At 41.5% G+C, this 19,980-nt stretch overlaps 1 protein-coding gene across 3 annotated transcripts in view; it reads left to right on the top strand.

Moving 5' to 3' along the window:
- The window catches only part of FGGY (FGGY carbohydrate kinase domain containing), a 399,164-nt gene extending 382,570 nt beyond the window's left edge, over window positions 1-16,594 (top strand). For 2 of the 3 annotated variants that reach the window (XM_065876468.1, XM_065876483.1), the window contains 2 exons: window positions 11,182-11,243; window positions 16,368-16,594. In XM_065876468.1, coding sequence (XP_065732540.1) covers window positions 11,182-11,243; window positions 16,368-16,449 — 144 coding nt within the window. In that variant the 3' untranslated portion in view covers window positions 16,450-16,594. The remainder of the gene's footprint in view (window positions 1-11,181; window positions 11,244-16,367) is intronic. The other variant, XM_065876476.1, reaches the window with a different exon arrangement.
- Window positions 16,595-19,980: the final 3,386 nt, after the last annotated feature.

Below are 19,980 nucleotides of genomic sequence, written 5' to 3' on the forward strand. Positions count from 1 at the left end.
GTGCAATGAATGAATCAAATAAAAACCCCTGGCCACATAGAGCTTGCTAATGGAATAATAAATATGTAAAGTTTATGGAGCATTTACCATGTGCTGGGCTATTCTAAGTGCTTTGCCTGAAATAACTCACGTGGTCCTCAAAACAGTCCTACTAGAGGCATACTGTTCTCATCCACAGTTTTAGACGAGGAAACAGGCATAAAGAAGTTAAGTCATTTGTCCATGATAATGCAGCAAGTGGTAAAGCCTGACTTCAAACTGTGGCAGTTGGTGATAGTTGGAGTGTCGTTCTGAAAAATCACTCTGACTGGTCCTCACTGTTGTTAGGGTGCCAGTTAGGATGTTGGTCAGAGATTGGGATACTTGAATGTTTAACAAAGCTGTGAGTAGACACTATTATTTCCACTTTATAGATGGGAACACTGAGGCTTAGCTCACACATCTGGTAAGTCGCAGGGCCCAGATATGATCCCAAGCCTATTTATCTCTACAACCTAACACCTTTCCACTAGCATCTCCATTTCCTGCAAAATTGGAGAGTGCCACACCCCTACCCCTCCTTTATGATCAAGAGACTAATCCAAGGTGTATTTTAGAGTGAATATTGGAGAAATAAGCATTTGAAAATTTTTATTTCCATTTTGTAGGCATTCTATAATGGAAAATAAAATATAAATATACCATCACATACTTATAACAAGCACAGTGTTTTTTCTTTTACATTCTTTTACATTGAGATACAGTGTACATAAAGTGAAATTCACAGATCTTAAGTGTACAGTTTGATGAAGTTTGATAAATGTGTACACCCATGTAATCAACACCCTAATAAATAAGATATATGTATGTGTGTGGATGTGGATGCGTAGGTAGGTACGTAGATTGATACCACGTATTTAAAATTATAAATGAGGTGTGAGTCTTCACGTCATGATTAGTGATGAAGACCTATCCCACTCTTTCCTTTCTCTAACTACTTCCTGCTTCTCAGTTGACATTGTTGTCATGGAGGTTACACAGAATACCAGGTGCAGGTCAAACGATGACTGTGTCAAAAGAAAAACAGAACAAAACAAAACAAATAGCAGAACAACTAGCCATTTCTTAATGCTTGTTGGAGGAAAATCACATTGCTATACTTTGTTTTTCTACGGAGGGATCATGTGCCTCAGCCCACACATTAACATGTGAACTTGTTGTTCCAGTAAAATGAGTCAGAGCTCCTCAAGAAGTCAGATTCATGTATTTCAGAACTATGTGTCAGCATCTCTGAAAAAAGGTACAGTGTACTGTATTGGTGTGTCTCACACACGCACACACACTCATTCTCACCCAAGGAGATGGCGCAGCTAATAAGCAGCAGAAGTGTGATTTGAATGCAAGTCCAGGGAACGCAAGCATCAGGCTTTTTGCATTGCAGAGAGGACAGGAGTGTTGGGTCTGAGTGTAGGGTTAAGCAAAGGCCTGGAGTCGGAATTCTGGCTTTACTGCATATTCGCTTTCTGACCTTGGGCAATTTCCTCATACTCTGTTCACTTCTTGGTTGATAAAGTGGGGATACATGATGATATCTGTGTCATGAAGTCGTTTTGAGAATTTAAAGGGTCATGTACATAAAGCAGTTCGTACAGTGCACAGCACAGAGAAAGCACCTGCAGAATGTTGGCTAAACCAGTAACCTAGCAACGGCCATGGAAGTTGGTTGCTGGGCCAATGGATGCCTTGTTTTTTGGATCATGTTCTCCATCAGTTAAAAAATTTTGAGCTTACATGCTAAATACATGCAAACTTATTTACGATTAAGCATATACATATTCTACTGTGCTTGTAGATTATTTACACTATAAAACAGCTGAAATATAGCTGAAATAAAATGTTATTTTATAGTGAGGTCATCACACTGACATTATGCAGTATCTAAAGGTGCACTGTTTATGGCCAGGTGAGTTTTTAATGATTTTTTTAAATGATTATTGATGATTTCTAAACGATTTTGAATATGTCTCTGTATTTATATCTCAAACAGTGTTCTTTGTTTTTCTTCTTTTTAATTGACATATAGTTGCTTTACTATATTATATTAGTTTCAAGTGTACAGCATAGAGATTCAGTATTTTTACAGATTATACTCCATTAAAAGTTATTACAAGATAATGGCTGTGCTTCCCTGTGCTGTACAATACATGCTTGTTGCTTATCTATTTTATATATGGTAGTTTATTTCTCTTAATCACCTACCCCCATCTTGCCCATCCTCCCTTCCCTTTCCCCACTGGTACTCACTAGTTTGTTCTCTATATGTGTGAGTCTGTCTCTGTTTTACATATACACTCATTTGTATTATTTTTTAGATTCCACATATAAGTGATATCATAGAGTATTTGTCTTTCTCTATCTGACTTATTTCACTAAGCATAATATTCTCTAGGTCCATCTACATTGCTGCAAATGGCACAATTGCATTCTTTTTTTATGGCTGAGTAATTGTCCAGTGTGTGTGTGTATGTGTGTGTGTGTGTGTGTGTATAAAACATCTTTATCCATTCATCTGATGATGGACAACAAACAGTATTCTTGATAATTTTGATTTTTTTTCCCAATTCTTGTCTTATCTGACTAGATCTTCATTGTTTTCACCTTATAATATGAAGAGCTAGCACCAAGTTAGTAAAAGTATCATCATTTTTTTGTTTCCTTGAATCTGAATTATCACCATTGCCTTTAATCCATTGGTTGAATCTTTCTCAGCTGCTTGCCCATTTTGTGAGGGTTTATTTAAATAAAATTAGATAATACCTAGAAACCTACCAACCTGGAACATGTAAATGATGATATGTAGCAAAGCCCTGGAAGCTGGGGACGTAGAATGGAGTGCCATGCTGTCATCCCTGGTGTTGTAGAGCTCTCACCCTTCCCTTAGGACACCTCACACATCTTACTCACTCATGACTGTCTGATGTGTGGACCAACTGATGGATCTGGTGACAATCTGCATATTAAACTTGAATTAATTTCTTTAGACTAAAAGTCATATAAATGGCACTTCCAATATTTTCTCCTGGAATCTTAACAGATCATCTCCGGCACTCCTTGGAGCACATGTATGCCATTTTAGAAACACCATTAGATGATCTCCCATCTCCTCTGTCGTGAAAGTCATCACCCTTTCATTCAGCAGCTCAGCAAACATTAACCAAGCAGCTGTTAAGTGCTAGGACCGTGTTAGGCATGAGACCCTCAGTAACATGGTTCCTGCCTTCAGGGAGTTGACAGTATAGGTCCCACCAGGCCAGGTACTGGTTATTCTTCCCTGTAGACCGTGACTCTGGACATGGCCAAGCTTGCAGTGAGGGCCCTTTGGTGCCTTGGTCTAGACTGCCTGCCAGCCTTCCCAAAGTCTTAAGGCCATTGTTCCCCTCCCACTGGGTGGGAGAGAAGGTATCAGATCGCCTGCTCCCCAAACTGCCAACATTCCTGTGTCTGCCACTCGTGGAATCCCCATCTTCTCCACGGGTGAAGAGCTCCTTTCTTTCTTGAACCTAACTTCCCTGGGTACCTCACCCAGTGTAGCCTAGAGCCCTTTGGTGGCTCCCAAGCCAGGCCGTTAACACGTGAGAACTGGGAGTTCCCTGTGCCCACACAGGCCTGGTGTCTGCCCGTGCTGCTCCCAGGGAAGTGGTGAGCAGCGTGTGCGGACTGGTATCTCGGCCTTGACACGGCAGTAAAGGGCCAAACCCCATGAATGCAGTCTTTCATGGCCTTGGTACAGGGCTCCTATTTTTTCCTGCAGAAACTCTTACACTTGCTTTCAGAAGTGACAATCAAATGTGAACTTTCATGGTTTATTTATAGCTCGGCCTTATAGAGAGAAAGAAAAGAAGTGATTAAAAGGCGATTTTACCAAATATTTTGTTTTTAAAAGCTTTCATTGTGTGGGCAAAAAGGAAAGAGAAAAGTCCCTGTCTTCGTTGTGCTGTCTAGACTCCCAAAGAGCGTAGTGTACTACAAATCCAGATTGTCCGACTCCTGCCTGCTGACAAAAAGTATGAATTTTGAGGCCAACTTCAAATAAAGCCTTTGAACAGAAATATATTGTGGGGGGTGACTATATTTAGCACATGTCAGCATTTCCATAATAAATTCATATTGTTGTGCTATGGTAGTTTCCAGATTTACTGCAGCCAGTGGGTTCATGAGGTTTCAGTTTTATGTTAATTATTTGGAGAAATGGGAAAACTCAGCAGTGCTGTTTCTGATGACAGCACTGATTCTCTGGGCATTCTCCATATTGTGTCAAATACCCTTAGTGAGCCCTGTGTCCCAGGAGAGAGGAGAGTGAGCACAAGTCATTTTGACTGCCTGTAGAAGCATAATTTTTTTAAATATAAATTTATTTATTTTATTTATTTTATTTTTAGCTGCATCAGGGCTTCATTGCTATGCATGGACTTTCTCTAGTTGCGGCGAGGGGGGGCGCTGCTCTTTGTTGCTGTGCGCGGGCTTCTCATTGCAGTGGCTTCTCTTGTTGCAGAGCACGGGCTCTAGGCATTCAGGCTTCAGTAGTTGTGGCTCGTGGGCTCTAGAGCACAGGCTCAGTAGTTGTGGCGCACAGGCTTAGTTGCTCTGTGGCACGTGGGATCTTCCTGGACCAGGGCTTGAACTCGTGTCCCCTACATTGGCAGGCGGATTCTTAACCACCGCACCACCAGGGAAGCCCATAACTTTTTTTTAGAGTGCAGTACAGTTTTATTTTCCTTCAAATGATCAAATCCCTATATGCTGCTATATAAAGTTTAGAAGACAGAAAAAAACAAGTTAACAATAGAAAAAGCTATCACCCATGCTCTTGAACCTGTTAATATTTTAATATATTTTCTTCCATTGTTTATTATACATGTGTAACACAGTTTCTGAGATAGAATTGAAAAACAACTGTTTTTTTTACTCTCACTGTCCCTTTACACTTGTGCAGTAGAGCTAGTTTCTCTCTGCCCTGATTAAAAATTCTGTTAGTTCCATTACTTTCTTAGATAAGTAGAAAGTCACTTAGATAATACAAGTTTGATAGTCCCTTTAAGTGATGAGATATAACCAAACTTCAAACATTAGAATACCAAGGAATATATAATAATCACCACTTATTATTATTTTTTTTTTTTTGCTGTACACGGGCCTCTCACTGTTGTGGCCTCTCCCGTTGCAGAGCACAGGCTCCAGACGCACAGGCTCAGCAGCCATGGCTTATGGGCCCAGCCGCTCCGCGGCGTGTGGGATCTTCCTGGACCGGGGCACGAACCCGTGTCCCCTGCATCGGCAGGCGGACTCTCAACCACTGCACCACCAGGGAAGCCCCACCACTTCATTTTTTATCCAAAGATAAGACAACCCCTCACTCCTCCAGCTGGGACTGTTGCAAATGTGAGGAGTTGGCTGTGATCAGATTCTTCTTTGTTCCTCATTCACTTTCTCTCCAGTATATATTAGCTTTTTTCTTGTTCTTCCGAGGTGGTTGGAAGGTGTAAGGGAAGAGAGCTCAGGGGTGTAGGAAAGTTCTTATCTTGATCAGCGTTGTCATAAATGGACTTCATGCTAAGTTTAATAGGTGTTTACAGCTAGGCTCCATTGTAGATTTTTTTTTTGGAGAATTTCCACTTCTGGAAACCTCTCACTGTATCCTGTCCTTGTCCCTCCTCTATTCTAGTAGATTTTAATTCCTTAAAAATCCAGTAGGGGGCTTCCTTGGTGGCACAGTGGTTAAGAATCTGTCTGCCAATGCAGAGGGCACGGGTTTGAGCCCTGGTCTGGGAAGATCCCACCTGCCGTGGAGCAGCTAAGCCCGCGTGCCGCAACTACTGAGCCTGCACTCTAGAGACCGCGAGCCACAACTACTGAGCCCATGTGCCACAACTACTGAAGCCTGTGTGCCTAGAGCCCGTGCTGCTCAACAAGAGAAGCCACCGCGATGAGAAGCCCGCATGCACACTGCAACGAAGATTGGCCCCCGCTCACCGCAACTAGAGAAAGCCCGTGAACAGCAGCAAAGACCCAACGCAGCCAAAAATAAATAAATAAATTTATAAAAAAAAAAATCCAGTAGTTTGCCTCAAGCTTCTTTATGCAGGCTCCCTCTGCCTCATTAGGTGGCCATACTGGACAGGATCTGAGGCAACCCAGGAAGCCCTCTCACCTGTGGCCACCTCAGGCTCATGGGAAACAGTCATGCCTTTTGGAGTCTGACACGTTCTGGCAGTGCTGGCTGATCCCAGGGCAACACTCCTTCACTGCTACACTGAAGCTGCCAGCCAGTGCTTCTGCTCCAGACAGGAGCCACACTCAACCCACCGTGTCTCACACCCTCAGGGATACACATCCAGATCCCAGTGGCGTCAGTGAGGCCATACTCTCACCTCTCCCCTAGAAGGCCTGATGCTCAGTCAACACACAGCTGTCTCCTAAAAAATCCACCTCTTTTTCTGACCTTCCACATGGATGAAAGGTTTGAGTTGATTTATGGGTCCTCAACTATGCTTTTCTTCAAATTCTTCAGGGTGGTCTGTTTCCAGCTTACTTTGGTATCTCATATCTGTCAACTTTAGATCTCAGACAAAACTTCCATTTCAGCATTCTTTCACGTGTACTGTCCTTAAGTTCATTTATCCCGTAGACTATTCGCTGAGTGCATACGATACACCAGATGCTGAGTTTGTCAGTAGAAACAATTATAACAGTTCCTGCCTTAAGAAGCAGGAGTCTAGTTGGGGCAGCTGATGTGCTAACAAAGAATTGTGGTGCCGTATCATAAATGCTGTGATAGATGGAAGCACAAGTTGCTTGGGGAGCAAGTAACTCATTCTAGGTGGGAGGCAGGTAGTGGGGATGAGTCAGGAAAAACCTACTGTGGAATCAACACCTGAGCTAAGTTTAATGTTTAACTCTACTTTTTTGAGAAACAAAATAACCTCTTTTTAAACCTTTGAAATGTCTATCACAGTTATTTCTCAATAATTCATTTAAAAAATAAGCAAAGGTAACGTGAAGAAAGGAAAGAAGAATTCCCTGCTATCTGCCCTGTGTCCACACATCTGTTACAGTGGGAAGGAAAGTGACATTTATGGAGCTCCTTCTCTAATACAGGTTTCCTGGATCCCACCCATGCAGGCAGTCCTGGAATGTCGGCTCCAGTCTGAAGCCCAAGAACAACCTGAGGAGTATTCCCCTAGGGAATTTTCAAGCTTCAGAGGAGGCAGGCAGGAGGAGGCGGGGTCCTTCCTAAAACAGGCAGAGCAGAGCACCGCTATGAAGGAAGAAGCAATCCCAAAACAAGAGAACCAGTGGCAAAGTTGGCGATGGGGATGGCTGAGACCATCTCAGCAAGACATGGGGCTTACTTTAAGGGAATCAGAACTTAATTTATGAAGGAAAATGTTACGACATATGTTGGGGTGAGCAGAGCTCTTAAAATATTCTTGTTAAGTGGAACGGCAGTGACCACACTAAGATGTTTTTGCTGTTTTGCAGAATGGCCCCAGTCTGACCTTCGTTGGTTCTTATCCTTTCACCTTGATTCCCTTTTCAATAATTTTTCATAATTTTTCAAATTTCCTCCTGAATAAGGCTACCATTTCTTTCTGCTGTCAGTGTGCTTGCTACTCTCAGCATCTCTGATCTCCCAAACAGCACTTTTAAATCCACTGGGGGCTAGGAAGCCAGATAACTAGTTCAGAATGTCCATGGCGTCCTTGGGGAAGAATTGGTAAGGACATGCTTGCCAGATTGGAAATATGTGTAAGTGATTAGCAGATGAAAAAGTATCAAGTTTCTTAATCCTTGAATAACTATTGCAAAGAAGTTTATCTGCTTCTAGCATAGTATTTGTCACACTCTATTTTGATCACAGTAAATGTCTTTTCCATTCTGTGGTGAGCTCTTTGATGAAAGGACCCATTCATTCTTCATCTCTGTATTCCATATATATTGGATGCTGTGCTTGGCACATAGAAGGGGCTCAATACATTTTATGAATATTCTAGGTACTGAGATTAAGCAGGAAATAGACAAAGCTCCCGGACTGTGTAGCTTACATTTTGGTTAGGACAAGGAATGGAGAGGGAGAGAAGGAACACATAAACCAATAAGTACATGGATTGTCAAAAAGGAATTAGTGATAAATAATAAATATATTATTTATATAATTAAATATATATGTATGTGTGTGTGTGTGTGTGTATGTATGTATAAATAAATAAATCATAATTAAGGCAGTAAGGATGGGCAAGGAAACACTTGGATACGTTTTGAAGGTACCCAGGGCCTTTCACATTCTGTGTGGTAGTCAGCTCTTTACATTTCTTTCCTCCTCTGCTCGTGTGTGAGTTTCTCCAGGGCAAAGAGTATATCTTATGCAAATCTGTATCCCTAGCACAGTGTCTGTACATATTGAGTAATTAATATAGAGAGAGAGTAAGAAGTTGTACATATGTGACCTCAGAATGACTACATCCTTTACAATAAGAGTTCAATAGCTGTTCCTAAGACAGGACCTATTCTGAGGAGCTTTGTCATGCTGTTGCTTGCAATCTCCCCAGGTAAGTCTTTGGAATCCAAAGTTTGGGTTTACTCCATTCCCCCTAACTTTCCCATAAACTTAATAGCATTGGGAGACTACCCGAGGAAACTTGACCTCTCCATTCATATAATGGAGCCAACACAATCTATGGTTGATCTGGCTGCTGTTCACTCTGACTGTGTCCACCAAGACACTGCAACTTGCTGACTGCCCGCTAACCGCATGGTAAAGACAAGAAAGTCCTGAGGTCAAGTCCATTAGACTCAGCCCAGAGGTCTCACATCTGTATATGCACAGTTGGAGAGACTACTGGAAAAAAGAACTAAAAGTGAAATGAAGAGGTCTTAAACATTCTGTCTTAAAGTACAGGCGCAGAGTGGCTTCTGTTCAGTTACTGCTGTTGTGAGTTAAGCAGACAACGTGCTCAGTGGCTGATTATGTTGCCTTCTCAAGCCCTGTGTCCAGGTAATGCAAAGGGGAAATAATTCATTCCCACCACACCCTGCAAGCCATAATAAAAGTCCTTTGCCTTCCAGGTTGTTTATGCCCTTGAGGTCTCAATAGGCAACACTTTATTAAGCCCAGGCTGTGTGGTCCTAGATGTAACCTTTTTTTTTTTTAACATCTTTATTGGGGTATAATTGCTTTACAATGGTGGGTTAGTTTCTGCTTTATAACAAAGTGAATCAGTTATACATATACATATGTTCCCATATGTCTTCCCTCTTGCGTCTCCCTCCCTCCCACTCTCCCTATCCCACCCCTCCAGGCTGTCACAAAGCCCCGAACTAATATCCCTGTGCCTTGCGGTTGCTTCCCACTAGCTATCTACCTTACTACGTTTGTTAGTGTGTATATGTCCATGACTCTCTCTCGCCCTGTCAAAGCTCACCCTTCCCCCTCCCCTTATCCTCAAGTCTGTTCTCCAGTAGGTCTGCGCCTTTATTCCTGTCTTACCCCTAGGTTCTTCATGACATTTTTTTTTTCTTAAATTCCATATATATGTGTTAGCATACGGTATTTGTCTTTTTCTTTCTGACTTACTTCACTCTGTATGACAGACTCTAGGTCTATCCATCTCATTACAAATAATTCAATTTCGTTTCTTTTTAAGGCTGAGTAATATTCCATTGTATATATGTGCCACATCTTCTTTATCCATTCATCTGATGATGGGCACTTAGGTTGTTTCCATCTCCGGGCTATTGTAAATAGAGCTGCAATGAACATTTTGGTACATGACTCTTTTTGAATTTTGGTTTTCTCAGGGTATATGCCCAGTAGTGGGATTGCTGGGTCATATGGTAATTCTATTTGTAGTTTTTTAAGGAACCTCCATACTGTTCTCCATAGTGGCTGAACCAATTCACATTCCCACCAGCAGTGCAAGAGTGTTCCCTTTTCTCCACACCCTCTCCAGCATTTATTGTTTCTAGATTTTTTGGTGATGGCCATTCTGACTGGTGTGAGATGATATCTCATTGTAGTTTTGATTTGCATTTCTCTAATGATTAATGATGTTGAGCATTCTTTCATGTGTTTGTTGGCATTCTGTATATCTTCTTTGGAGAAATGTCTATTTAGGTCTTCTGCCCATTTTTGGATTGGGTTGTTTGTTTTTTTGTTATTGAGCTGCATGAGCTGCTTGTAAATTTTGGAGATTAATCCTTTGTCAGTTGCTTCATTTGCAAATATTTTCTCCCATTCTGAGTGTTGTCTTTTGGTCTTGTTTATGGTTTCCTTTGCTGTGCAAAAGCTTTGAAGTTTCATTACGTCCCATTTGTTTATTTTTGTTTTTATTTCCATTACTCTAGGAGGTGGGTCAGAAAGGATCTTGCTGTGATTTATGTCATAGAATGTTCTGCCTATGTTTTCCTCTAAGAGTTTGATAGTTTCTGGCCTTACATTTAGGTCTTTAATCCATTTTGAGCTTATTTTTGTGTATGGTGTTAGGGAGTGATCTAATCTCATACTTTTACATGTACCTGTCCAGTTTTCCCAACACCATTTATTGAAGAGGCTGTCCTTTCTCCACTGTACATTCCTGCCACCTAGATGTAACCTTTAATGTTCACTGGATTTTAATCTTATCACCAGAGAAAGTAAGTTGAAAAAAAAAAATGGACTCATCGAATCTCTTAAGGGAAGTAAATTCTAATTAGAATGTTCTTGCTTGGACTTACCTGGTGGCTCAGTGGTTAAGAATCCACCTGCCAATGCAGGGGACACGGGTTCAAGCCCTAGTCCAGGAAGATCCTGCATGCCGCGGAGCAACTAATCCCGTGTGCCACAACTACTGAACCTGCGCTCTAGAGCCCGGGAGCCACAACTAATGAGTCGGCGTGCCACAGCTAGTGAAGCCCGTGCACCTAAAGCCCGTGCTCCACAACAAAGGGAAGCCACCGCAATGAGAAGCCCGCGCATCGCAAGGAAGAGTAGCCCCCCGCTCGCCACAACTAGAGAAAGCCCACGCTCAGCAATGAAGACCCAACGCAGCCAAAAATAAATAAATTAATTTACTAAAAAAAAAAAAAGAATGTTCTTGCCTGTGACAGGCCTCACATTGGTATTAACTTTCCAACTTAGTTCTGTGTGTTCTGTTTTCCATTTGACAGGAGGCAATGGCAAGAATGAGCAAAGTTGGGAAAGTTGTGTTTCCTAGACGTGAGGATAAAAGGTAAGTTTATATGTTTTCTATGCACAGTGCTGAGGAGTGAGGACAACAGACACATGCAACTTTAGAGCCGGAATAAACCACAGGGGTCAGCAAGCCAGGCCTTTCATTTAATAGTTGATAAAACTAAGTCTCAGAGATGTAAAGTCACTTTCAGTTCCCCAAGATCACGGAGCTAGATAGGGCCAGACCTGGAGCTCAAATACAAACCTTTGAACTCTCAAACCAATGTTTTTTTCCCTAGCTCATTAGCAGTAAATCTGGTCTCCTCTGTTCTCAAATGGGGATCTCTTATGTCTTCCACACGGTAGCATCTGTCTGTTCCTCCGCCCTTTGCATCATGTGACTTTGAGGGCTACAACATGACTTTTATTTTAAATTGAAGTATAGTTAATTTACAATATCCTGTTAGTTTCAGGTATACAGCACAGTGATTTTATATATATATATATATATATATATATATATATATAGAGAGAGAGAGAGAGAGAGAGAGAGAGAGAGATATTCTTCTTCAGATTCTCTTCCTTTATAGGTTATTATAAAATATTGAGTATAGTTCCCTATACTGTACAGTACGTCAGCATAACTTTGATTAACGTTTTAACCCCAATTCACAAACACTAATTTATTGAGTGCCTGCTATCTTCAAGGCATTATGCTCTTTGGCATCTAGGCAGGATTTAGAAGGGAATGAGACAATCTTATTTATGCAGTAGATCATTTCGAGCCAAAGGGATATGTTATGTAATAGAAGTATTACCAGGTGACAAAGTAACCCAAAACAGAAAAGAATTTGACCCTGTAGGAGTAAGGCGAAGCTTTTGAGAGGACGTTAAGTCTAGCTGACTTTAAATGCTTAAAAGAAGTTGTCAGGCCAAAACCGAAAAGCACTTTGTCAGTAGAGGAATAACACAGGCAAAGTTATAAAGGTGGCAACAGCATCGTATATTCAGGAAACTATCAACAACTCATAATTCTGAAATGCAAAGTATGAGATGGGAGATGGCAGGGAGTGAAATTGGGTGTTGGGGGGAACAGAGTGGGTCCTCTCATAATGAGCTTTGAGGCTGTGCTAAGGACCTCAGACTTCATCCTACTGGTGAAATGGAGATACTGAACTTTAGGCAGTGGTGGGACCTGGTCAGATGCAGATATTAGAAAAATCCTCTTAGAGGATGCGTTAGAGGGCCTAAGTGTAGGAGAGACCAGATGAAAAGTTTTTCAACAATCCAGCTGAGAGAGGAAAAGGACCTATATTGAGTCACTGGTAGTGAGTTTAGAGATGAAGGAACAATTGTGCAAGTGGCTTTTATCATTTTAGGAAAGTATTTGAGGTTAAGACATAAAAGCAAATTCCACCTTATACAATGGACAGGCAAAGGTGCTGATCCCACCAAAGCATAATTGACATTTAACAGAGTGGAAATGTCCATGGAAAAAGCCATCCAGTATCTTTTTATTTTCTTAAAGCAAGTCTCCAAATGGAGTTGGGCTGTTAATCCTCTGAATATAAACCCCTCTCTAAATACCAGGATGAGTGGAGCAGGCCCTTACATGGGGGAGCTCAATGCAGGAACATGGAGAGAACTGAGTTCCCCATGGCAGTGGGAGCCCTGGGCTAGCAGCATCTCTCTTTTGTTGAAGTTAGAAACAGATTATTCTTCTCCATCTCTTCACTGACCCTCTGAAGACTCTTGAGGGAAGTCTGTTTTTAAGTTCTTTGAGTAGATTCCACATGTTATTATTTTTTTTACATCTTTATTGGAGTATAATTGCTTTACAGTGGTGTGTTAGTTTCTGCTTTATAACAAAGTGAATCAGTTATACATATACATATGTTCCCATATCTCTTCCCTCTTGCGTCTCCCTCCCTCCCACCCTTCCTATCCCACCCCTCTAGGTGGTCACAGAGCACCGAGCTGATCTCCCCGTGCTATGCGGCTGCTTCCCACCAGCTATCTATTTTACTTCTGGTAGTGTATATATGTCCATGCCACTCTCTCGCTTTGTCACAGCTTACGTTCTTTTGAAAAGAATCCTTGGCGGCTTGCTGTCAGCCGCTGTGAGAGAGGCACACACGATGCTCTAGCACCATCTGCAGGCGGCCTGAAGATTTGAAAGTGGAAAGAGCCAGTTTCCTTCTGAGCGACACTCAACATCTCCTTGACTCAAATCACGTTCTTGTCTGTATAGAACACTTACTTAGGTCTGTGCCACACAGACCTAAGAATGGAAGGAAACATTTATATATCATATATCTGATAAAGTATTAATATCCATATACAGAGAACTCCTAAAGCTCAATAACCAAAAAGCCAACGACCTAAATCAAAAATGGGCAAAGGACTTGAATAGACATTTCTCCAAAAATGATATACAGATGGTCAATAAGCACATGAAAAGATGCTCAACACCATGAATCATTAGGGCAATACAAATCAAGACTACAGTGAGATACCAATTTATACCCATTAGTGTGGCTACTGTCCAAAAACCAGAAAATAACAAGTGTTGACAAGGATGTGGAAAAATTGGATCCCTTGCACACTGTTGGTAGGATGTAAAATGGTGCAGCCACTGTGGAAAATAGTATGGTGGTGCCTCAAAAGTGTAAGATAGAATTACCATGTAACCCAGAAATTCCACTTCTGGGTATGTGCCCAGAAGAACTGAAATCATGGTCTCAAAGAGATATTTATGCACCCATGTTCATAGCAGCATTATTCACAGTAGCTAAAACATGGAAGCAACCCAAGTGTCCACTGACAGATGAATGGATAAAGAAAAAGTGCTATATGCATACAATAGAATATTCTTCAACCTTAAAAAGGAAGGCAATTCTGAAATATGCTACAACACGGATGAACCTTGAGGATATTATGTTAGTGAAAAGAGCCAGTCACAAAATGACAAACATTGTATTATTCCCCTTATATGAGGTACCTGGCATAATCAAATTCATGGAGACAGAAAATAGAGTGTTGGTTGCCAGGGGCTAGGGAGAAGGGGAGAATGGAGGGTTATTATTTAATGGGTGGAGTTTTAGTTCTGCAAGGTGAAAAGAGTTCTACGGACGGATGGTGGCGACAGCTGCACAATAATAGGAAGGTACTTAATGCCACTGAACTGTGCGCTTAAAAGTGGCTAAAATGGTTAACTTTCATGTTATGCATATTTTACCACAATTTAAAAAATTGGAAAATAAAAAGCACAGGGAAAGAAGCACCTTGGACCTCAGCTTCCCATGTATAAAAAAGGAAAAATATAGTCTCTCCATCTTTTGACATTTCAGGATAATAGAAGGATGTAAGAACAACATTAGCTCACATCGTGTAAGCCCTTGACAGTCCACATCATGTTTCCTGTTCATGTTTAAAATTCAGTCACTCTGTGACGTAGGTACTGTTATCATCCCTCTTACAGCAGGGAAACTGAGGCTCAGATCATTTAAAGGAGTTGCCCCAAATCACCTAGGCTTCTCTGCCTGGAAAGCCGATGCTTTTCCCACTGTACGAAGAATAAGGCCAATGAACAAAGTTGCTGCAAAGTTGTCAGTATTAAAGTTAGAAATCTTCAAGTGTATGAGAAAGAGTACTGACCGAAGCTTCCTTCTAGAAGTTTCCCAAAGTCAGAAAATCCATCTCATATAGTGAGAAAATTGCTTGACGTTAGATTGTCAGAGGGTAGCGTTTGAAGAAGAAAATTGCTGTCCCCCAAATCATTCTATGATTAATAAATTTGGAGGCTCATAGAGTGGGTTTTAGTATAATCTACATATAGCGAGATTGATGGTAATATTGGAATGTTAATTTTTTAAGTGGTAACCATAAATAGCATTGATATCACTTGCTGTGAGTCAGGCACTGTTCTAAGTTCTTCTCAAATACTACCTCATTTAGTTCACATAACAGTTCCCATTACCTCTATTGAGGTAGGTCTTGTAATTTTTCTCATTTACAAATAGAGACATTTAGGAACAAAGAGATTAAGTAAAATATCCATGGTCACACAGCTAGTAATGGGGCCAAGCTGAGATTCAAACCCAGGCCTCAGAGTCCACCTCTTAACCCTGTGTGTGGCCCCATCACGGCTCTTAATTTACCAGAATTCTTAAGGTAGAAATGCCGGGCAGGGGTGTTCCTATTAATCTGTTTAGCTCTGCATGTTACAGGTAGAAGTCCCTGTGTGCATTCAGGGTTACTCTTACACTCTCTCTCTCCCCCAATTCCCAAGCTTGCACCAATGCTCCTTCACGAGGACTTCTTTTCAGAGCACCCCAGAACCTCCCAAGACATGCTAGACAGGGTTCATCAACCCTTTACCTCACGTCAGCTCCTCCCAGCCAAGAGGAATAAGGGCCAAGCTGCCGTCTCCAAGTATAATTTGTCTTAGGTACTATTGTCCTTTTCAAGATTGTGATGCCAAGGTAGCTTCAGCTGCTCTGCCTTCTAACTCATGGCCAACACCAGTTCTAACAGGTCTTATCTGAAGACTCAGCTGGATAGTACAGGAGAAAAGGGTCCTCTGTGGGATGCCTGGAAGGCAGGGCACAGCTCCAGGAAAGGTGTTAGTCACATTCTCATGGGGTTTTACTCCCAGATAAAGGAGTCTGCAAGGGAAATGTAGGTGTGGAATGTGCAAAGGGTGATTAAAATGTTCAGTCGCATCCCTGGTCAGGCTGTGACGTTAAACCAGTCACTAAACTGGTGGTGGTGGGGGGGCGGTGTCGGGTAATCAAATATGAAATACTTATTGAAGCTGAGAATGTGAAAGGCCCTGTGTCAAGCCTGGCACTTCCACTGTGTTATAGTGGAGGCTTTGAAGTCAGATAGCCCTGAGTTTGAATTCCAGCTCTGCCGAGTTTTAGCAATACTATTTTAGATTTGCCTCTTTGAGCAAATCTCAGCTCTAAAACCTTTACCTCTAAAATGGAGATGTAGGTTCACCCATGGAGGTTAAAGATAGTGAGTGTGAGACATGTGACTCAGGATGCTGTCAGCATCCAAAAAATGGGAAGTGTCTGCAAAACTGTAACAGATAACACTTCTGTTCTTCTAAATGTCAGGGGAAGCAGCATAACAGTCTTGCTTGAGATCATACAACATATTTATTTTTCTCCTGCAGATATTATGACAAGAAATATCAAGTATTCCTAAAGCTGGTTGAACACCAGAAGGAGTATGCATCCATCATGAAAGGGGACTGAACCGAGCTTGCACGGGTGGATGCCAGGTTTCATGTCATTGCATCAGGGGCCTCTGTCATTTCACCTTATATTTAAGGCCCTTAGGTATCATTTCATCATTTCTGTATTTTCTTTTTAATAAAGAAAACTGAGACGTGTGCAACCAGAACTAGAGTCTTCCATTTCACAATACCACCATTATTTACTTGGTAGTTTCCACAGGCACCATCATGGAGACAGAAACTTCACCAAGAGTCATAGGATCTCCTATGGGACTAGAACTTGGGGATCATTCAATCCAGGAGAAACTGTCCTTGGTAACTGATTCAATGTCAGCCACTAAAGACTTAACTTCAGGTAGGACATCTAATGTTTATTCTATAGGTGGCTAAAAACTTACTTTTTATTTGGAAACAATTTCAAACTTACAGAAAAACTGCAAGAATAGGAATAATACAGGGAACACCCATGTACCTAACTTTTACCTTTGAATGGTTATCCTATCTGCTTTCTCATTTATATGTTCTCTCTCTCTATGCGTGTGTGTGTGTGTGTGTATATATATATATATATATATATATATATATATATATATATATATATATATATGTATACATATGAATACACATATACACACCAATTTTTATGAATCACTTGAGAGTAAATTTCAGTAGACTTAATGTTTATATAGCACTTTTATTTAATCTATTCATATTCCAGTTTCTTAGGTTGCTTCCATGTCCTGGCTGTTGTAAATAGAGCTGCAATGAACATTGTGGTACATGAGTCTTTTTGAATTATGGTTTTCTCAGGGTATATGCCCAGTAATGGGATTGCTGGGCCATATGATAGTTCTATTTTTAATTTTTAAAGGAACCTCCATACTGTTCTCCAGGAGAAAATTTTGATGAGTAACAGGATATATGCATGGTCTTAAAATGTCTCCTCACAGATTGTTTATCAGTTACAAGAAGAAAAAGAAATTTAACCATACAGGGAAGAAATAGTACAGCATCTTGATTGGGTGATCAAAATTAACTTCAGATGGGTAAATAGACATCATGGGCCTCCAGATGTGATAGCCTGAAAAGGACATAACATCATTCTGGCTGGGAGTGCATAGCCTCGATCTAATCATAAGGAAACATAAGACAAAACCCAAATTGGGCAGCATTCTGTTTTTTAATGGACTATACTCTTTAAAAATATCTGTCATAAAGACAAAAGTGTATGGAAAAGAAACATGGTGGCTAAAAGCTTTTGATGCAGACAAGTATTTGAAAACACAACTACAGTTACCTTAGTTGATACCATAGCACACACATACAAACACAAACATACACACATGTACATACACACACACACATACCATTTTGGACCCAAGAGTAACTGCTAGTTTTGATTCTAGAGCTGTCATCATTCAGATGAGTTTGAATAGAGAACATATGGAACTTCAGCAACATAAGTCAGCAGGTAGAGAAGAAAAAGCCACTACAGCTCAGTCTTCAAACCTCTTTGAAGAGGTTTGAAGACTTATTCTGTGCCAGCTATTGTGCTATGCGCTGGAGTACGGGGATAAAGAAAACATGGTCCCTGCCTTCAGGGAGCTCCCAGTCTAAAGAGAAACAGAGACAAGTAAATTGATCACAGTACACTGGAAGAGGTGCCACATTAAAAGACGGCACCTGCTGCCATAGAGCACATCCAACAGCAAGAAAAGGGGGAAGCAGTGGAAGGTTAACAGATTGGATGGAAAGCATTATGATGTAATGGCTGTGAGCCCTGGCTTGGGATTCTAGGCCTGGCTCCACCTCTGACTTGATGTGTGACTTGGAGAAAGGCCCTCAATCTTCCTAAACTTCAGATTTTGAATGAGGATATTCACAGTACCCACTTTACCAGATCACAATGAGGATTAAGTGAAATAATACCTGTAACGCACCTAGCTCAATTGTCTGGATCATGCCTGGCTTTTTGCAGGACCTGGCATGTAGGAGATGCTCAGAACACCAACAATAAAACTTTTGAGTAGAATGACCACACCCAGTTGCAAAGGCCAGCTCTGTAATAACATTCTGCAGTATCCAAAGGATATAGCGATCTTGGGCAGGGACTAGAGTGTGAAGGTAGGTGTGGCTGTCCAATCCAGCAGGCTCTGGCAGCAGGAAGAAGCCCAGTTCATTCACCTAGACCCCAGCCAGAACTTGAGCTATGGCTGAGAAGGATTGAGGCGTCAGACTCAGCACCTCAGAGGAGAAGTCAGGTATAGCAGGACCTAAGGCAAGATGTCAGGACCACAGTCAGACAGACAGGCTTAGGCTGCTAATACTGATCAGCTCTGACTTAGAAACCAGGTCAGGCCTGGGCCCACTCAAGCAAAGCAGCGGTGAATGCAGAAGTTGTGCCTGGCCAGGAACACAGAGGTGGAAGAGTGAATAATTAGCAACTATTTGCCAAGTTCTTCCTGTATGTTCTCTGCAATTCTTACCATAGCATAACTTAACGGTAACATTAACTTCATGTTCCAGTTAAGAAAGCTTAAGACTCAGAAAACATAAACAACTCACCCAGAATCCCTCAGGTGGCAGTAGAGACAGGATTCGAATCCAGATCTGTCGCTTTGGGTGTTACCATCTTGTAACAGCTGCAGAGGAATCCAGCCCCACAGCCTGCTCTTTAGTTAAGACTACTCGTGTCGTGGGTGAACAGCGGGGCTGCTGGTCCTTCTCTCAGGCAACTCCTATCCAAACCAACCCTGGCTTCCCACTGCTTTATAGAGAAAGGAAAACACACACAGGTGAGGCAAGGAACATGGGAACCCTAGAAATCATTTGGCATCTTAACAGTGAGAAGCACTGTTAGAAGGGCTGAAAAACCTTGGGCAAGATGCTCAACCTCTAGGCCTCAGTCTCCCCCCTCTGTCAATGGTATAATCCTGCTACCTACCGCCTAATGTTGGTCATAAGGGTTCAGTGAAGAAACTCTTTAAAGGCCCAAGCACAGTGCTATGTGGATGATAGGCACTCTACAAATACTGTTTCCACAGTGTCCTCCGGTGCCACCTGGCCAGATGGTTAATCCCTAAGACAATAATTCTGGTTCCTACTATAAAGCCAGTGTTTTAGGAAAATGTAAATGTCTATATGGATTTCTTTAACCATGTGTAGCTGGAAAATAAAAACTTTAATGACTCCAATACTCACCTTCTTGCACTGGGAAGGGGGGCTTTATTTAACGCACACATGTAAAGTATAAGTGTATTTAGCTTTTATGAATACGAATTACAGTGTGGCCAGAGTGGTTTGTGGGACTTTGGTTTGGTTTGGTTGCCTACTGAAAGCTTTTCTCTCAAGTTGAAGCCAGCCTTGTTTCGCAAATCATTTTGCTAAGGAACACATTTTGGGTTTTTCATTTTGACCAAAAATACTTCCCATATGTGAAGAACATACATGTGGCTTTCCAAAGATCCTGAGAGAACAAAAGCTGGGAGAGGGAAGTGGAGAGGAAAAGACAAGGACAGCGGAATGGGTGACATGGTGCAGAGCGGCAGTA

This window comes from Phocoena phocoena, chromosome 1 (assembly GCF_963924675.1).
Source record: "Phocoena phocoena chromosome 1, mPhoPho1.1, whole genome shotgun sequence".
In the NCBI taxonomy this organism is placed as follows: domain Eukaryota; kingdom Metazoa; phylum Chordata; class Mammalia; order Artiodactyla; family Phocoenidae; genus Phocoena; species Phocoena phocoena.